Source organism: Lynx rufus, unplaced genomic scaffold (genome assembly GCF_022079265.1).
Source record: "Lynx rufus isolate CCGP_SWC_20201006 ecotype Redwood Valley unplaced genomic scaffold, mLynRuf1.p SCAF_24, whole genome shotgun sequence".
Lineage (NCBI taxonomy): Eukaryota > Metazoa > Chordata > Mammalia > Carnivora > Felidae > Lynx > Lynx rufus.
The window spans coordinates 12,951,400-12,971,364 of NW_025814839.1; the positions used below are offsets into that span (position 1 = coordinate 12,951,400).

At 46.3% G+C, this 19,965-nt stretch overlaps 1 protein-coding gene across 1 annotated transcript in view; it reads left to right on the forward strand.

Annotated features, from left to right (window-relative positions):
* The first annotated feature begins 599 nt into the window (after positions 1-599).
* The window catches only part of MYO1H (myosin IH), a 46,184-nt gene continuing 26,818 nt past the window's right edge, over positions 600-19,965 (forward strand). Inside the window, exons 1-13 of the mRNA XM_047088522.1 lie at positions 600-758; positions 3,031-3,146; positions 4,488-4,686; positions 5,562-5,642; positions 7,921-8,100; positions 10,345-10,443; positions 11,892-12,005; positions 12,345-12,416; positions 13,259-13,378; positions 14,739-14,806; positions 15,580-15,685; positions 16,000-16,080; positions 18,044-18,135. Coding sequence (XP_046944478.1) covers positions 633-758; positions 3,031-3,146; positions 4,488-4,686; positions 5,562-5,642; positions 7,921-8,100; positions 10,345-10,443; positions 11,892-12,005; positions 12,345-12,416; positions 13,259-13,378; positions 14,739-14,806; positions 15,580-15,685; positions 16,000-16,080; positions 18,044-18,135 — 1,454 coding nt within the window. The 5' untranslated portion in view covers positions 600-632. The remainder of the gene's footprint in view (positions 759-3,030; positions 3,147-4,487; positions 4,687-5,561; positions 5,643-7,920; positions 8,101-10,344; positions 10,444-11,891; positions 12,006-12,344; positions 12,417-13,258; positions 13,379-14,738; positions 14,807-15,579; positions 15,686-15,999; positions 16,081-18,043; positions 18,136-19,965) is intronic.

Genomic DNA, 19,965 nt, shown 5'->3' on the forward strand with positions numbered 1-19,965 from the left:
TCCAGTGAGCTGCGACGACTCCTTTTCCAGGGAGGTCTGAAGCCCAGCCTTGGAGAGAGGACCCTTCCGGGGTGTCCTGCCTTGAGTGTTCCTCTGTAGCAAGAAATTCCCATTGCAGCCAAATTCCTCACTCATCTCAGAATTATACAGCAAGCTGAGGTAACTGATGCTTAGTAAGGGATGGTCAAGAAAGACTCTGGGGCCGGGCTGTCTAGGTTCATATCCTGGCCGTGCCTTTTGGCAGAACTTGGACGTGCTTTATAGTGTCTCTGTCCTCAGTTTCCTCATCTGTTAAATAGGCACGGCAATAGCATTTACCTCCTAGCCTCAGCACTAGGGCCAAAGAAAATAGAGGCCAAGTATTTAGCGTAGTACCTAGCAGTCACTGCTCGGTTGCCGTCAGCTGCTGCCGTTACCGTTACTGCTTTTATTACCATCCCCTTGTATCCCTAACCAGATCGTAAACCCTTAACAAAGAGAGCCTAACGTGATCTCAGCGCTCCACTGTCCCCAGGGGATCTCGCTGTTTCCGTCTTCGACGAGCAATAGGGGCTGCAGAATAAGCGAGCTGCTGACGAATGTTCTGTTTGCCGCAGAAAGAAGAAGTGAGGAGGAAGCACATTCGTCTGCACATGGAAAGCACGCTGACCGCCCGGGACAAGGTCGGGGTGCAGGATTTTGTGCTGTTGGATGCCTACACCAGCGAATCTGCTTTTCTGGACAATCTTCGAAAGCGTTTCAGCGAGAACCTCATCTATGTAATGTCACCTGTTCCTCAGCTGTTTCCCTAGACTGGTGGTTCCCCTCCTGCCTGTCTTCACAGCCTTGAGGATAGTGAGCACTATCTCTCCATTAGATCAGCCTTTAAAGAGAGGGGTGAAGGGACCACTGCCAGATGCACCCCAATCCTGGCTTCCAGTGACAAAGACCCAGCTTAAACGGGCGTAAGCCATAAGACAGAATCTATTGACCCATGTCACTGTAGGGTCCAGAAATAGATCTAGGGTCTAGGGTGATGAGTCTTGAAGAGCCTCGAGGGCCCTTTCCCACCTCTCTGCTCGATTTTGCAAAGGTCTCTTTCTGGGGCGGACTCTATGCAAGGGGGCAAGGGGGCTGGGTAGCCGACAGCCGGACCAGGCTGATGTTGGTAGACAAGAGAGCAATTCCTCCCGGAGACACAGACATTGGTTGGCTCTGATTGGCCCATCTCGGGTCATTGCTTACCTCTGAACCAATCCCCACAGCTGAAGTGAGGAATATTCTGATTGGCCAGGCTATTTACCCAGGCCCAGCCCAGGAGGTGAGGATTTAGGCCAGTGTGCACCTTACCGTTTGATGCGGGCTGCCAGCCGGAGAAGGTTCCTCAAAGGAATCTGCCGGAAGAAGGGGATCAAGATGCCAGACTGGCAAATATAAGAGATGTCCACCGCATCCCATGAGTCTCCAAGGGTCAAGGTTGCCACACACGGCCAGACCTGTTCTTAGGTTTGTCTGGTTGCTTCTAGTGGTGGTCAGTTTTTATTAAGTTCCCCATTTCTCACCGCACCTTGATTTGATTGGTCAAATTTCAGGTAGATTGTTGTAGGCCAAACTCCACAGCGTCTCTGTGTGTTTTTAAACTTAATTAACTTTATTGAGATTTTATTAGCTGTTGCTAAGAGTAAATTAGACCATGAAAAGCGATCTAACGATATTTGCCTTGTAGTTGTTTTGTTTTTAATGGTGCCATGACTTAATCCGTATGTCGAAACCAAGGTTACTGGGAGAAATAAGCAGTGGGAATTCTTAGAGTATATATTTTTGATTGAAGTAGATTTTATGTATAAGCCAAGGAGAAAGAGTGCGGTATGGAGAAGTGTAAGTGGGATGATAGGATCATCATGAATAAATCATTTCCGGTTTGAACAGATTTCAGAAACTACGTTCTACCCTGGAAGATTTCTACTAGTGGAAGCCGTGCACAATTTTAGACAAAATATGGTACTCTCATCTGTTCTAGTTCTCTTTTCGACTTTGTTCTAGAGGTTAGAAACATCCGTTAGAATGATTTTAGCCTAGGCATAAACTTGAGAACCTCCAATATCGAGGCTCTGGAATGAAACCCAGTAACAAACCCAGAATTTGAAAACTCCAGATGTATTTCCAGAGGAGCCCAGGCATGTCTTTGTTTTCTGTTTAAGAGGGTGAGAGCTTTGGTCATTCCTAAGTGTATTCTAAGAAGCGTTTACGTTAGTGGTTCTGTTACAATCACGAGTATGTGAGGAACTTGACCAGTAATAGAACGCAACATTGCAACCCAGGGAAATCCGTGCCAGCAGGTGGGAATGTTGGCCCAGCTGGAGACAGCCGGGATGCCTATCTTCCCTGCTTTCACCCAATGGCTGGAGAGACCTCTCTGAAACATCAACGTGGGTCAGATTGTGGTGCTCTCTTCGTAAAGCTCTCCATTTTACGTTTACAGTGTAAGGCAAGTATTACTTATCAGTAGGGAGAGCGGTGTCTCCACCACACGCTGCATTTGGAATAAACCCCCGGTTCTTCATGCCCTGGGGGATCTGAACTTGTTCCATCTCGGACTCTGTGTCTTAGCGTCTTCCGTTCCCCACTCCCTCGCTGACCTCCAGGGCAGCCAGCCTGCCGACCCTGGACCCCTCAGCCTGACCTGCCCTTTCCTGCCTACTTTTTTTTCATCATTCAAGTTTCAGCTTGGAGTCACCTCCTTAAAGAAGACTTCCCCAAGCCCATGAGCTAAGGTGGCCTTCCTTGGTCACTCCCTCTCTCATTACCCTATGTGTACCTTTCTTACCATTCTAACTGAAGCATTCTGGAACCCTTGGGTTGGTTGTCTGCCCCTTCCCCCAGACATGTGCACACGCGTGTAAGCTCCAGGACAGCAGGGACACCACCTGTCTTATTTATTGTTTTATATCCCATGAAATGAACACATGGGGATCATAGCATGTGATGGTCTCTCACTGTAGCCCTTTGCACCCCACAATTCCTCACTAGTGCTTTGGTCCATTCTTCTAGACCTATATTGGGACTCTCCTTGTATCTGTGAATCCATACCAGGAGCTTGGAATCTACACTATGAGCCAGATGGAACTTTATCAAGGGGTCAATTTCTTTGAACTGCCACCACATGTGTAAGTAGTACATATGGAGGGTCATCAGTAGTATTTTTCTCTCTTCCTCCTTTTTCCTTTTCCCTCTCTCCCTCTTTCCTATCCATCTATCCATTCACCCCATCCATCCATCCATCCATCCATCCATCCATATCTTTGATGCATCCTCATTAGGTTCTGTACCTCACTTAAACTCCTGCCTTCTTGATAAATGTCTTTCAACACAATAGAAAGCATCAGATCCTTGTCAAGTCTCAGTTTAAATATCCCGAGAGGTGGAATCTTTTGTTAACTGTTAAGAGCTCTAAGAGCGTGGCTGGAGAGGGGTCTTTTCTGGGAAGAGGTTTGCTGTAGCGCCATCTACTGGTGTCTGAGTATCATGGCGGCAAAAGGAGCCTCCCATTAGTAGCGGTCCCGCAGATCCGTAGTTCAAGTAATTTCCTGTCTGATCTATATGTCACTATGGCGCTACTGAATTTCTCAGTTCTCCCTGGTTGACTTCTGGGCTAGTATGTGGGCTGTCTCTCCATTTTTCTTGAGGACTTACCTATTCACCTCCTGTAAGGCCTTTATAAACCTTTCTGAATCACTACCACTAGGGGGATCCAAATTAGCCGGCTTTCAAACTCGGCCACGTGGGAAGCTTATACTCTTGGGAGACTTTCACGCTTTGGTTTCTGATCTTGAAGGTAAAACCCTTGTACCAGTCTCACCTCTTGTCCTGTAGATATCACAGAGCTTTTAAGATATTTTTGCTTTCCTGTCTTGGTACTCTTACTACGCTACATCTTGAAGGAAAGAGGAAACTTGGGATCTCATTATAGCTATTAAGTGTTTAAAATATTTAGACAAGATGTTATTTCTACCTGCAGTTAATAGAATGTCTCTTGGGGATATATATAATTTAGTATCTGGCTTATTCTCATATGAAATGTTGATGGGGGCACCTTGGCAGCTCAGTCGGTTGAGTATCTGGCTCATGATTTTGGCTCAGGTCGCGATCTCACGTTCACGGGTTCAAGCCCCCATGTCAGGCTTTGCAATGACAGGCTGGAGCCTGCTTGGGATTCTCTCCCTCTCTCTCTGCTCCTCCCTTGCTCACTCGCGGGCGCACGCTCTCTCTCTCAAAATAAACTTTTAAAAATGTCCATTGTTGCTCAACTTGTCCATTTTAACTCTGTTATCTGAGTTTTGATTTCTGGTACATTTTATCTCCGATCAGTCAATGGGTCCTGGTGAGCGTTTGATATCTGAGCTCAGTGTCCTTGTACCACAGTCTGGATGTGGTTTCCCGGAGGCGGGGTTCTGGGTCCTTCTGCTGTGGTGGGCATTACACACAGCCCCTTCCCGCTCCTTCTCCAGCTACGCCATAGCTGACAACGCTTACCGCATGATGTGCTCTGAGCTAACTAACCACTTCATCCTCATTTCTGGAGAGAGCGGGGCAGGGAAAACGGAGGCCTCCAAGAAGATTCTCCAGTATTTTGCCGTGACGTGCCCAATGACCGAGTCACTACAAATAGCCCGTGACAGACTGCTGCTCTCCAATCCAGTGCTGGAGGTAAGTGATCTTTGAGGACCTGTGGAGGGGAGTTCTCGGGAGGTCAATTAAGTAAGAAGAATCTTCTGCCTGTGCAGGACAGTCAAAATGGGCAGATCGCCGTCTGGGAGTTAAGCAGAAAGGTCTCAAGGGAAATATTGTGCTTAAGGGCATAACCTTGAAGTCCGGCAAGCATGGACGCTAATCCCAGGGCAGCCACGCCTCAGCAAGCTTTAGCAAACCACTGCATATCCCAGATTCTGTTTCCCTATCTGTGGAATGGGTCTACTCATAGTTCCCACCTCCTAGGAGTTTCTGAGGATAAAACCAGATGAATGCATAAAAAGCACACAGCAGAATTAGTAAGCACTGAAGTCGTGCTCTCTTATTAATATCTTTCTTATTTAATTGAAATTATTTGGATGATTATTGCAATTCACTGACTTGCTGTTTGATTTTGAACAAGCAATTCTGTGTTTTTGTCGCCCTTCATGTTAAAGGTATTTGTGGTTGAAGGAATTTTCCCCATAGACCTATGGGCTGAACAATTTACCTCTTTGATAGAAAAGAAGGTCTGGTAATGGGGGCCATGAACTCTGTCTTCTAGAACAGCAGGGGCCTAGGGGCCTCTATAGCTCTCCCTCGTCAGTCCTAGATTGGATGCTAGAGAGATCTTTTTGTCCTTTCCTCTCGCTCTATCCTCAGTATTTGGCATCAAATTCTCTGTCCTTCATGGTTCCTTCTTAGAAGATAAAGTATGGCTTTAATCCCTGGCTCCCCCTCCCTCCCCCCCCCATTTTCATAATCGTGGCGTCTGATGAGCTTGGTGAGCTTAAAAGACCAGGCATGACAGTTTGGTTCAGCCTGTCCCTGTCTCCCTCGCTTTGTATTGCAAGGCTTTTGGAAATGCCAAAACACTCCGGAATGACAACTCCAGCAGATTTGGAAAATACATGGACATCCAGTTTGACTATAAGGTACACTGAAGTTCCTATTACTGGTTCATGGGGACCCCTTAGCCTGCCAGTGACAGAAACCTGACCCGAGGTCCCTTAAGGGAGAAAGGGCTCTATTGGCTCAAATAACTAACAACTCCAGGATTAGCGCCGTTTTGGGAAATGCAAACAAAGACCGCAATGAGATACCATTATATACTTTCTGGGTGAGCAAAAATTAAGAAGTCTGATCACACCAGCTATTGGTGAAGATGTGGATAATTAGGAACTTTTCCACATTGCCGGTGGGGCTCACACTGGCGCGACCCACTTGGAAAACAACATTATTATCTTGTGAAGTTGAAATCACATCATCTAAGGTGGAGCCATTCCGCTCTTGGAGATTGGCAAGCCTGCCCCCAAGAGCCCTGCTCATGATGGTAAAAAGGTCTGGAAACAGTCAACACATCTGGAGAGGGCTGAGTGTCCATCGACAGGAGAATGGTTAAATGGTGGGATGTTCACCCAATGAACTGTCACGTAACAGCAAGAGCAAGTGAATGAAGCTACACGTAACATGGTCAAGTCTTAGGAAAGTCTGACGTGTCAGCCATTTCTTACAAAGCTTGAGAATAACCACATGGAAACGATGTACTGTGTGGGCGCGCATAATTATATGGCATGGGTTGGCAAATGTTTTTTGGATAGGGCCAGATAGTCAATATTTCAGACTCTGTGGACCATAGGGTTTCCGCCACAACCACTCAGCTCTGCTGCTGTGGCATGGAGGCAACCGGAGACAGTGTATGATGAGTATTGTTGTATGTTCACAGAATTTAAATGGGGCCCGTGCAAGTGGGAAGGGTCGACAGAGTTCTCAAGGACGTAGAACTCCGGGGGACAAACTATCCCTTAGACTGGAGGACAGTTGTTGCTTGAGGGTTGAGTGTAGTGATAACAGACTGGCTCAGGGTTTTCCAGAAGCCAGTACATGGACTTCTGGTGAAGTGCGCCCAGACTTTGAAAAAAAAAAAAAATTGAATAGTTGTGTCTGTTTTTAAACTCCTTATTGAAATTCAACACATCTACTGAAAAGGAAGCAAGGCATGAGTCCAGTTTAATGAATTTTTACCTATCTGCCTGTGACAACTGGCACTCAGATCAAGATGTAACAATTGCTAGCACCTAGAAGATTGTCCTACCCTTCTCTGACAGTATCTGCCCTCCCAACTGTTACCAACTGTTCTTCCCTCTATAATCAGATTAATTTTGTGGGTTCTTGGGCCTCATGTCTAGGAATTATATGTCCTCTTTTTTGTCTGGCTCCCTTTAATCAACACTCTGTCAGATTCATTAATGTCGCTCCATGTGGCAGTTGGTCATTTTTTGCTTATGTGACCTCATCATAATTTTCTGTTCTCCTATCGATGGACGGTTGGGTTTCCAGTTTGGGGCTGTTGCAGATAGCGCTCTGAACATCCTTGCAACATGTCTTTGAGTAGATATTAGCATCCACTTATGTTGGGCACATACCCAGAGGTGGCATTGTTGGGTTCTTACCAGGAATGTTATGATAATTAACGATGGGTCCAGTTACCAGCAGGGTTCTCTGCACCCTTGAAAGCATCTGGTATCATCAGTCCTTTTAGGTTTGAGACGTTCTGGTGGAGTAGAGTGGTTTCCCAGTGTGATTTATGTTTGTATCTCCCTGATGATTAGTGAAGTCTTGATAACTGGCCAATTAAAAAGTTTGTGTTAAAGCCTTTTGCCCACTTTTAATTAGGCTGTTTTTCTCATGTTGATTTGCAGGAGTTCTCTATATGTTCTGGAACCCAAATCCCTTACTGGATATATTCTTAAAAACAAAACAGTGTGATACATAAAGATATGTAAACAGGCCAGTAGACTGGAGTGGAGTCTACAAAGGCCTCCACATGTGATATGATTGCCTGGCTTATGACCAAAGCACCACTGTGATCCAATAGGGAAACGATTGCCTTTCCAATAAATGGTGCTGATCAATCTGAAATCCATGTGACTAAAAAGACCTTTGACCCTCTACCTCACTCCATACCCAAGAATTCAGTAGTGATCAACCACAGTCCTAAATGCGACTGGTAAAATGCTCACGCTTCTAGACAGAAGCATAGAAAATCCTTCTCATGACCTCAGGGTAGGCAAAAATATTTGTAAACAGAGCCCAGAAAACACTAAGCATAGAAGAAGAATCATTTGAATTCAGAATTTCTGTTCCTCAGAAGACACCAGTAAGAAGGCGGCTCAGTTCTCGTCATTGGGCATTTTTTGTTCTGTTCTGAAGGGCATTCCCGTAGGCGGGCATATCATCAGTTACCTGATAGAAAAGTCTCGAGTCGTCTATCAAAACCAGGGCGAGAGGAACTTCCACATCTTCTACCAGCTGCTGGAGGGAGGCGAAGAGGAACTCCTTGCTTACCTTGGACTTGAGCGGGACCCCCAGCTGTATAAATACCTCTCACAGGTCAGAAGGACCAGTACCTGGCTGGGACGCCCTTTGGTGGCAGGGATGAAGGGCGTTACTGGGGGCTTCTATGGGATGGCCAAGAACTTTCTCATTACCATTCTGGAGATATCCTATGGACTGGTTTCTTGCCACTTATCATAACCCCTTTGTCTATGCCTGACAGATCATCTTGGTAAAGTAACCAATCTCTAGGTGAGTGGTTCTCAGCCCTGGCTGAAATTAGAATCACCTGAGGGGATTTGTCAACACACACACACACACACACACACACACACACACACACACACACACAGAATCTAAAGATTCCAATCTAATTGGTCTGGACATCAAGGCTGTGTTAAACACTCCCCTGTGATTCTGGATAATTAAGTGAATCCCCGGTGATTCTAATACACAGCAGAAGTGAGAACTACCGGTCTGGGTGTGATAGTAACTCGCTGCCCGTCCGTGTCCACAACTTGTGCTGCTCCCTTCTGCTTTCCAGAACTAGTTTGGAAAAGACCCCCCCCCCCCCCGTTGCCTCCCAGTCTGAGGGTTGTTAATTGCAAAATGAATGGACTTCCTTACAGAGAGAGTTTGGGCCATTCCCGTAAGCAACCCTGGGACCCAGTGTTGAAAGATGGACTTGGAGAATTTGACTCCCACCATTAGTTTTTCTGCAGCCAGGACTAGGGTTCTAGAAGGTCCAGATTGTATAGGATCTATCACCATTTGATGTCACTGGCACCTTTTATGCCCCAAGATTTTTGGATTTTTCTCTTCTTTGCTGGGTCTGGCTTTGAATGGAGGCCACTTGGCAGAGTGCACATGGGGCCATCATTTGAGAAAGAGAACGAGGAAGTTCACTTCTTAGGAAGTGAATCTTGTAAAAGAAAGACCAGCATTTCATAGCCCTGGTGAAAGAGTAGACATGACCGAAATGCATCTTGAAAAATGAGGCTAAATGATGAAAATAAAAGAATCCCAATCTCCTTTTGCAAATTTCGTACTAATTGTGAGAATGAAGACTAATTCGGATGTGATAAATATATATATATTTTTTCCTTTTTGAGAACCGAATTCTCCCCATAAAGCTGTATGGTAGCCTCATATTTGGCTTCTCACGGCATGAACAGAGAGGGTCAATTTATAAAAATATTTCAGACCTTGAATCCTTTTCCCAAGGGCTTCTCCTAACCCTTTGATAATTCAAATCATCCCCTTTTGGAATGTAGCTTGTCTTTTATCTTTGCAGATTTTTTTTTTCCTGGCCAGATCTTCAGACCATTCGCCAGTGTTATTTTGTTCAATTTTGTGTTGCCCCGTAACTTGGACAGACGTAGTGGCTTTACTCGCAGTATATCCGCGCTGCTTCCAAACCTCTAGGTGCCCTGGAAGGACTGACTTAAGCTGGCCCCGCCCTTGGTGGGGCAGGAGCAGATGCCATTGGTCAAACCCGGAGGGATATTTGGGAGGTTGCAGATTTAACACTGGTCAGTTCATGGGTGGATCTTTTCATGACCCAGCACCTCCGGTTTCCCCAGGCAACAAGGAAATCTGTTTAACGTGACGAATCTTCAGATAGCCAGGAATCTAGGAACACCTTGTCCTACAAAAGCAAAAGAGACAAACAAACATAAACAAAACAAAACAGAAACTTCATCCAGAATCTCTTCCCTTTAAATTGTGACATTCGGTAGTGTGTGTCTTCTTTAGAAGACAACTTCTAGAGTCAGTGGGAAGTCCCATCACCTCTCTGCTGGTGATTGTATCCGTATCACCTTCATTTCTCTAAATGCCAAACTCTTCTTGAGTGAGTGTCTCCTACCTCGTCCCTCGTCCCCTCACGGCAGTTTCTGCTGGACGTTGTGATTGCGTCGAGATTGTTATCTGAATTTCAGGGCTCGTCCTCTCCCTGCATTTTTTGGCAGGTGTTTACTGAGACAAACATCTTCAGTTTACTTGACAAATATGACAAGGAAAACAAAAAAAAAAAAAACATATTTAAAGAGATATACCACTAATGTGTACCTTTGAAAGTTTTCCCGGGACAGAGATTCCAAATAAATTTGAAAAAGGCAACAGCCGGCAAATCATGCTGTGCTAGACGATGAGATAAAACCTGGCTTTTTCTAATCAGAACATTCTAGAACTAGCTCTTGCGTGTTTGGAGAGAAAACCACTTTGATTCAAGAACAGGTGTGGGCGTGCCTAACTGTCCTTGTGGAAATGACGCGAAGCAACCCGATTCTGTGTTAACAGGGTCATTGTGCCAAAGAGTCGTCTATTAATGACAAGAACGACTGGAAAACTGTTTCCAGTGCCTTTTCTGTCATCGATTTTACTGAAGATGACCTCGAGGTATGAACCCTGTGGTCACAACTGCCAGTATGGTCTGGGATTGACGAAACAATCCTGGTATCTTGGTGATCGCCCAGTAGGGTTGCCAGACTCAGCAAATAAAAATACAGGATGCTGGGGCGCCTGGGTGGCGCAGTCGGTTAAGCGTCCGACTTTAGCCAGGTCACGATCTCGCGGTCCGGGAGTTCGAGCCCCGCGTCAGGCTCTGGGCTGATGGCTCAGAGCCTGGAGCCTGTTTCCGATTCTGTGTCTCCCTCTCTCTCTGCCCCTCCCCCGTTCATGCTCTGTCTCTCTCTGTCCCAAAAATAAATAAAAACGTTGAAAAAAAAATACAGGATGCTTAGTTACATGTGAATTTCAGATAAGCTTGTCCCAATGAGATAAACTTCTACGAAAAACTTAGTCCTTGCTTATCTGGGATTGAAATGTTACCTGGGCGTTCTGCATTTCATCAGACCTAAGATTTCCCAATGTGGTGAGCAAGGAGGAGATTTTGTTTCTTCTTCCTCTCACATCCAATCTCAAATATATTCTTAATAATTTTTATTTATTTTTGAGAGACGGGGGTGGGGGGGTGGGGGATGGACAGAGGATCCGAAGCAGGATCTGTGCTGACAGTGGATAGCCCAGCTCAGACTCTGAACGGTGAGATCATGACCTGAGCTGAAGTCAGACGCTCAACCACTTAAGCCACCCAGATGCCCCAAAATCAAATCTCAGATATTTACATGCTCCGGATCTATAGGATTACTGTTTATTTACACTTCTATTTTTGAACAAACTGGAGAAGATTGTAGGATATATGAACATTCTGTTTTTACATCTTTTTCTGTTTTTCTTTTTGATGGTTAAAACTCTTGCTCTTTCAAGGACTAGAATTATACTTTAAAATATATTTAGGGGCACCTGGGTGGCTCAGTCGGTTGAGCGTCCGACTTTGGCTCAGGTTGTGATCTCACAGTTCGTGGGTTCAAGCCCCACATGGGGCTCGCTGCTGTCGGCCCGGAGCCGGCTTTGGATCCGCTGTCTCCCTCTCTCTCTGCCCCTTGCCTGGTTGCACCCTCTCAAAAATAAATAATACATTACAAAATAAAATATTATACATTGATATAATATATACCTATATGTATCTGGGATCATGCTATTTGCATATGAAATGGTCTGTTTGCGGGAAGGGGATGGGGAGGATCCAGAAATAGAAGTGTCCTGTGCTGGAGATGGAAGGAGGTATCTTCCCCCATCCTCTGCTGAGGTTCTTTTATCCTCCTTCCCGTAACATCTGAGGTGGGTAAGAAGCTGATTCCTGGGGCAGGGGGAAACTTGGCTCCGTGAGCTCGGGCTGGAATTGGGAAGGGGCGGTTTTCCTTGGCTGTCTCCCGTGATGACATTCATCAGCTGGGCGGCCGCCCTTCTCTCCCTGTTCTCCTCACCCTTTCCCACATTCCTAGAATCTCTTTGGAATTCTTGCCAGCGTCCTACACCTGGGGAACGTTTGTTTTGAAGAGAACCACCAAGGCTGTGCCACGATCCCAGACACCCACGAGATCAAATGGATCGCCAAGGTGACGTTCGGCTTCTGAAAAGCACGGGGAGGGCCCGGCCCTTTCGGAGGTGGAGGGTAGGAGAGGGGAGCTGAAGGCAGCTGGAGGCCCAGGTCCCACACGGCCAACACCGTGGCCTTCCGGCTGATACTGGCTAGGAGATTTAAAGAGCGAGGGGGGCAGGTGAGGGAGTGGGTAAAAGCCAGCTGAGTGTAAAATCGGGATGTGGTCTCTCTCGCATTTCGGTGGGATTATCCATCAGGGTGTATAATCCTGGGCCTGGAAATGGCACCAACTCCTTGCAAATTGGCAAAAAGCAAATCTGATCGCTGAATGGCATTTTGGTTTCCATGTTTTCAGCTCCTGGGGGTCCACCCATCCATCCTTCTGGAAGCTCTCACCCATAGAAAGATTGAAGCCAAAACTGAAGAGGTAAAAATGACACTAGATGGAAATGTGCCTGCCCTCCCCACTCTTGCCTGCCTCATGGGAGAGCAGGACGATGGTCCTAGAGGAGGCCGGGGTCCCGCCTTGCAGCTCCTGCAGGAGACTCCTGCCTCACCCTCCCCGTCCCCACCACTGCACCATCACTAGCTTTCCATGCCTCCCCTCTTGCCATGCCTTTCCCCCATGAGGTCTTTGCACATGCCGTTCCCTCTACTGGAACACTGTTCCCTGTGCTTCTCTAATTAATGCCTTCTCATCCTTCAGTTCCTGGGGTCACACCCTCAAAGGGTCTCCCTGACCATCCCACCCCTATCCTTATGCACCATCGGTATCTCCTCATACTGCTCTCAGCTTGCAACATGACGGTGTGTGGGGCGTGAATGTCCCGTCCCCCAACGTGAACCCACAGAATTTGTCTCAGTCATGGCTGTACTTCAGCAGCTCCACGCAGTGCCCAACACGTCGTAAGCACTCAAGAAATAGCTACTGCCTGAACGTGTACGGGTGGGGGCAGTGTCTTCCCCCAGCACATATCCCTCGCTGGCTGTTATTAAAGGCTAATTTGGAAACTCGGGAGGAAGTGGGCTTTTTTTTTTTTTTTAAGAGAGAGAAAGAAAGTTGCAGAGAAAGAGGGAGACGGAGAACCCCAAGCAGGTTCCCTGTTCAGTGCAGAGCTCGACATGGGGCTCAGTCTCACCACCATGAGACCATGACCTGAACTGGAACCAAGCCCCGGACGCTTAACCAACTGAGCCATCCAGGTGCCTCATGGCTTTTTTTTTTTTTTTTTTTAACTTCTGTAATGATGCACCTGTTGTTGTCCTCAGGTAATATGCCCACTGACTCTGGAACTCTCTGTCTACGCTAGAGACGCAATGGCAAAGGCCATTTATGGACGAACATTTACTTGGCTAGTCAACAAAATCAATTCCTCCTTAGTGAACAAGGTTAGTCCAAACATGTTTGGCTGACTCACTCTTGCTAACATGGTAATGTTTTATAACCAACCTCGTCACTCTGAAGAATTTGTGAGCATTGACTGTTGGCCCCTGGTGCCCAGGGGCGATATCGTTCCGCGTCTCCATTCCCGGCACACAGTAGGCTCACAAAAAAATGCCCGCTGAATGATTTTTGGAGTGTGTCCCAAAGTGTGGGATGCACAGTATTTGAAGTACGCCAGATGGCCTTCAGTGTCCACGGAATTTAGCTTTGACAGTGAGCATCTTTTAATGTGCATAAGAAAAAATATGCATAACAAGTCCTTCAGATTCACCCTGGGAGTTTCCTCCAAGCTAGAAATTAAGGAAATGATCCTGAGGCACAGAGTATGTAGACGTAAAATTCAAGGAGATAGTACGTAAAGGACAGATTTGGAAGGCATCAGCTCAGGACACCATACGGAATGCTAAATTGTGGCCCTGTGGAAAAAAATAGGCATTTTCTCTTTAAATATCCATCTTTGGGGCGCCTGGGTGGCTCAGTCGTTTGGGCGTCCGACTTCAACTCAGGTCACGATCTCGCCGTCCGTGAGTTCGAGCCCCGCATCGGGCTCTGGGCTGATGGCTCGGAGCCTGGAGCCTGCTTCGGATTCTGTGTCTCCCTCTCTCTCTGCCCCTCCCCCATTCGTGCTCTGTCTCTCTCTGTCTCAAAAATAAATAAACGTTTAAAAAAAAATAAAAATAAATATCCATCTTTGCACCTGGTCCTTTCTTTTTTTTTTTTTTTAATTTTTTTAATGTTTATTTTTGAGAGAGAGAGACAGAGCATGAGTGCGGGAGAGGCAGAGAGAGGGAGGACACAGAATCAGAAGCAGCCTCCAGGCTTGGAGCTGTCCGCACGGAGCCTGACGTGGGGCTCGAACTCGTGAACTGTGAGATCATGACCTGAGCCGAAGTCAAATGCTTAACTGACTGAGCCACCCAAGTGTCCCCATCCTCTGTTTAAAATGACATTTGTATCACCTGTCCTCTCTCCTGGATAGACATCTCCTTTGCTGCTGTCTATAGAGGTCTCTTGGTTTCTTTGGGATTGATGTGGGCTTGGGAGGCTGAGAAGGGCTGAAGGAAGGGAGTGAACCAGAAGGGGAAGGTCTCACTTCTCGGGTGGTGGCGGGATCCCGGCGGGCTGCCGGCCAGAGGAGCAGGCTGGGAAATTTGTTTCCACCCTATAATTTCTCTGTGAGCCAATGTTGGAGAGAGAGAAGGTGTGAGCTTTATAACCAAGTCCCAGCTTTGGGGGCAGCTACCAGGTTTGAAGAGTCATTAAGTAAAAGACCTCACAATGAATAGTGTGTGTTACTTTGACTAGGATTTCACCAAGAAGACTGTGATTGGATTGCTGGATATCTATGGGTTTGAGGTCTTCGACAAGAATGGGTAAGTTTGTCATTACCTCCTGGTCCTCTGTCCGTCTGGTCTGAGGCATCTCTAATGTTGCTGGAACTGGGTTTCCCATCTTTAGAAATTCTCGGGATTTCCATAGCCGCTAACTCATAGACTGTTCCAGAGTTGAAATGACCATTAAAAAAGGCAAACGTCTTGGGGCACCTGGGTGGCTCAGTCGGTCAAGTGTTCGACTTGGGCTCAGGTCACGATCTCACAGTTTGTGAGTTGGAGCCCCACATTGGGGTCTGTGCGGACAGCTCAGAGCCCAGAGCCTGCTTCGGATTCTGTGTCTCATTCTTTCTCTGTCCCTCCCCCACTTTTGCTCTGTCTCTCTCCGTCTCTCAAAAGTAAATAAATGTAAAACAAAAACGCAAACATCTTTTAACTTGATTCTTGGGATCTATTTAGTAAATTGTGTAATTAATAAGGACTTTGCTTTTTCTGTATTAAAAAGCATCTTTAAAAAGTAAGTAAATACAGGGGTGCCTGGGTGGCTCAGTCAGTGAAGCGTTGACTATTGATTTCGGCTCGGGTCATGATCTCACAATTTCGTGAGTTTGAGCCCCGCATCGGGCTCCGTGCTGACAGTGCAGAGCCTGCTTGGGATTCTCTCTCTCCCTCTCTCTCTGCCCCTCCCCCACTTCCGCACTCTCTTTCTCTCTCTCTCTCAAAATAAGCGTTAAAAAAAATAAAAATAAGCAAATACAGTTTTTTAATTGGTCTACTCGTGTAGCTTTAGCTCTTTAAATTTTGGGCCTCTCTAGTTTCGAACAGTTCTGCATCAATTACTGCAATGAGAAACTCCAGCAACTGTTAATTGAGAGAACCCTTAAGGCGGAACAGGCAGAATACGAAATGGAAGGTATAGAGGTAAACGTCTTAATGTTTTCTTCTCACTTGATTTCTTAATCTAGCGAAAGAGATTTGCTTGAGAAAGGATATTTCCCTGGAGATTTTGGCCTCCCTAGTACTAAGAATTATTTTTTTCTCTCCTGCTCTGCTTATTTTCTGGGAAATTACTTTGACATTCGGGTAGTTTCTTTTCTTTTCTTTTCTTTTTAATGTTAGAGATAAAAAAAAATCAGATTTTGGAAAAATAACGTTGGAAAATCATTTTAAAAAGAGATCTATTTTATGTTCACCTAAATCCCCCTCGGAGAATTCTTTTCTCTTTGTCATTTCAGTGGGAGCCCATTCAGTATTTCAACAACAAGATCATCTGTGATTTGGTGGACGAGAGACACAAAGGGATCATTTCCATTCTGGTGAGAAAATGAATGTTGACTTAGAGTCCATTCATACGGTGTCGCCAACACGCGGAAGTTTTCCCCCAGGCTCGAAAAGGGTTGCTTAGCCCAAGCAGAAAGCCAGAAAACATAAAGGAAGGTTTTACAAAGAATGTGCACTGATCCAGAGTTGAGACTCCTTGGGATGCACCCATGGCTTTATCTTGACCTGTTGGAACTTCTAAGAACATCCATGCCCAATTGTTCCAGTTCAAACATCGCTTTTTTTCAACACGTTCATTTATTTTTGAGAGAAACAGAGTGGGAGCGAGGGAGGGGCAGGGAGAGAGGGAGACACAGAACCTGAAGCAAGCTTCAGGCTCCCAGCCATCACCCCGACGCAGGCTCGAACCCATAACCCACGAACCGCGATATCATGACCTGAGCCAAAGTCGGATGCTTAACCGACTGAGCCACCCAAGACGCCCCCAAACATCACTTTTTAAAATCTAAAGCCAATGAGAAAGTATTTCTTTGCCTCTTCATTTGGGATCTTCTCCCTTATAACGAAAATAATTGGTCTCCTCTCTCCTGCCTGCCGCCCTCCCCCACCTAACTGTTGGGTGAACAAGATTCTAAAGCACAGCCGTGACTACAGATGGTGCCTGTCGTTGCCAGGAACATGGGCACCCCCTGGATTCAGATGCCCGCCCCATTGCTTGCTAGCTATGTAACCTTGGGTGGTTGTCTTACCCTCTCTGAGCTCCCATCTCCTTGTCTTAAATGGATGCAGTGATAGCAGCACTTATCTCGAGGAATTGTAAGGACAGGCTGAGATTGTACATGCACAGGGCTTAGAATTATGCCGGGGTGTGGTAAGCATTCAGACTCTCTTCGTTCAACAAATGCTTACCGAATGCTTCCTTGGTGCCGTGACTGTGCCCCGTGCTATGGGACACAAGCAGTGGACAAAACAGATCAAAACCACTACATTCATGAAGCTTTCAATTCTAGCGCGGAGAGACTGACAACAGACAGTTTCGTGGGCAACATAAGTAGGTTTTACAATGAAAAAAGCTCAAGAGATGAGATGTGCCGGGAAGGATGACTCAGTTTCAGGCGAGGTGGTCTGGGAAGGGCCGTGTGGACATCCGGGGAGGCAAGTTCCGGGAGGCACAGGCTGACATAAGCTCTTCTCTGGGCTCTCAATGCTCATATTGATGGCTAGACCAGCATAGACATGTCACTTCGAAAGAGTTGTCTCACTCACCTGAAGCCCGGTGTTCTCTTGTCGTTTTAACAAAAGCTGCAGGGTTGATTTTAAAGATGGTCACTCGCGGGGCGCCTGGGTGGCGCAGTCGGTTAAGCGTCCGACTTCAGCCAGGTCACGATCTCGCGGTCCGTGAGTTCGAGCCCCGCGTCGGGCTCTGGGCTGATGGCTCAGAGCCTGGAGCCTGTTTCCGATTCTGTGTCTCCCTCTCTCTCTGTCCCTCCCCCGTTCATGCTCTGTCTCTCTCTGTCCCAAAAATGAATAAACGTTGAAAAAAAAAAAAATTTAAAAAAAAAGATGGTCACTCGCATGTTGCCAGTGTTAAGGGCCCGAAACAGGAAGTAGAAAGACACAGCCGGAGAGACGTGAGAAGTTAGATGCCCGGGGCTTTATAGCTTTCTCTCCATGAGGTTTTTGCTCCTGGTAAAAGGGGATGTGGTCTTGGCCAGCAGTGGCTGGTTAAGAGAAACTGAGGTGGTGTTCAAGAAGACTTTGGAAATATGGTGGTCGGGTGGGTGGGCGAGGTGACTTTTCACAGAATTTCAGATCCCTCTGAGAAGCTAAGCACGCGTGAGGGGTCACTGCCCTCGCGCCCCCAAGGTTCACCTGAACTTGGGTTGAGGTGACAGCGTTTTAGTCCACTACCTTCGGCCACAGCTGGCGAAGGCGTTTCAACTTGGAATCGATGGCGTAGGATGCTACGGATCGAGGCTTCTCTTTTTTCTCTGGAAGGATGAAGAATGTATCCGTCCCGGTCCCGCTACGGACTTGAGTTTCCTGGAGAAATTGGAAGAGAAAGTAGGCCAGCATGCGCACTTCCAGACGTATGTATCTCGCTCGACAAGCTGTTGCTTGGGGAAGCTCGTCACTTACCCACTTTCTTGGGTATGTGGGCAGTGGACCCCAAGAGTAAAGGTGCTTCTTCGTGCACAAAAACGTGATGCACCATGATGATATACCGACTCCTATATATGTGTACCTTTTGTTAGTAGAAATCAAACCCGAATTCCAGGTAGAATGTTCTAAGATTTTGTATCTTTTTTTTTTTTTTAACGTTTATTTTTGAGAGTGAGAGAGAGCACAGTGGAGGAGGGGCAGAGAGAGAGGGAGACACAGAGTCTGAAGCAGGTTCCAGGGTCCAAGCCGTCAGCACAGAGCCCGACGTGGGGCCCAAACTCATGAACCGTGAGATCATGACCTGAGCCGAAGTCAGACACTTAATGGACTGAGCCACCCAGGAACCCCAGAAATAGTCTTTTTTTTTAAGTTACGTATCAAATATAAAGTACACACAGAGCTATGTGTGGATCTGAAGCGTACGACCCAATGAATCTTCACATTCGTGTGTACTCACATCACTGCCACGTAGATCCAGAGAATGAGGGTTTACAGCATCCAAGAAAATTGACTAGAATCGCAGCTCGGCCACTTATAAGACACGTGACCTATTAATATACCTGGTGCGGAGCCTTGTAAGTGGCTCCCGTAAGTCACCTAGTGTAATTTCTGGCCGTGGCAAAGATCGGGTAAATGGTAGTGGCTTTATCAGAGCTTTTGTAGAATATTGAAAGGATAAGGAAATGAATCAAAAATGGAAAACTGAAGGGCACCTGGGTGGCTCAGTCAGTTAAACGTCTGACTTCAGCTCAGGTCACGATCTCATGGTTCATGAGTTAAAGCCCCGCATCAGGCTTGGGAATTCTCTCTCTTCCTCTCTCTCTCTGCCTCTCCCCCACTTGCATTCTCTCTCTCTCTCTCTCTCTCTCTCTCTCAAAATAAACTTTTTAAAATCTTTAAAAAAATGGAAAATTGAATTGCAGCATATTCACAAATGGCATAATACATAGCCACGAGAATGAACAATCCATAACTACATGCAGTGATGTGGATAAATCACAGAACATATAAGCAGGAGGAATCAGACCCACAGGGGCACCCGGGTGGCTCAGTCAGTTAAGCATCTGTCAGCACAGAGCCCGCTTCGGATCCTCTGTCCCTCTCTCTGTCTGCTCCTCCTCCATTCATGCTGTGTCTCTCTCTCTCAAAAATAAACATTTAAGCAATTTTTTTTTAAAAGAGGAATCAGACACAAAAGGGTCCATACGATACAATTAGGTTTCTATAAAGTATAAAACCAGATAAAAACCAACGTGTTGTGTTAGGTGTCAGGTCAGAACTGGAAAGGGCTCAAGGCGGGGGTAGGTGGTTCTCAGGGAACCAGTAACGTTCTGTTTCTTGATCTGGTTGCCGGTTACCTGGGTGTTCGTTGTGCCAAAGTGCACTGAACCATACACTTAGGGTATCTGCGTTGTCAATATATATGTTATGTACATTTCGAGAAAGGTTACAAAAAAATTAGCCATCACCAGAATCTGAAAAATGATGTTTTATGAGCATTTTAGTCACTTGCCATCATAAAAATGTAGTAAATTGGTTCTTAGTTATCATCTGGAAAAAGTAGAAGTTTTTTCTTTGTACAAATCAGTGTGTCTTCTGTGGCTCACGTGTGTTTTTTAATTCCTCAGTTCTCAGGGGAAGGATCACATTTTATTTTTAAGTCTTCATTTCAATTCCAGTTAGTTAACATACAGTGTTATGTTAGTTTCAGGGGTACAGTATAGTGATTCAACACTTCCATTCCTCACCCCGTGCTC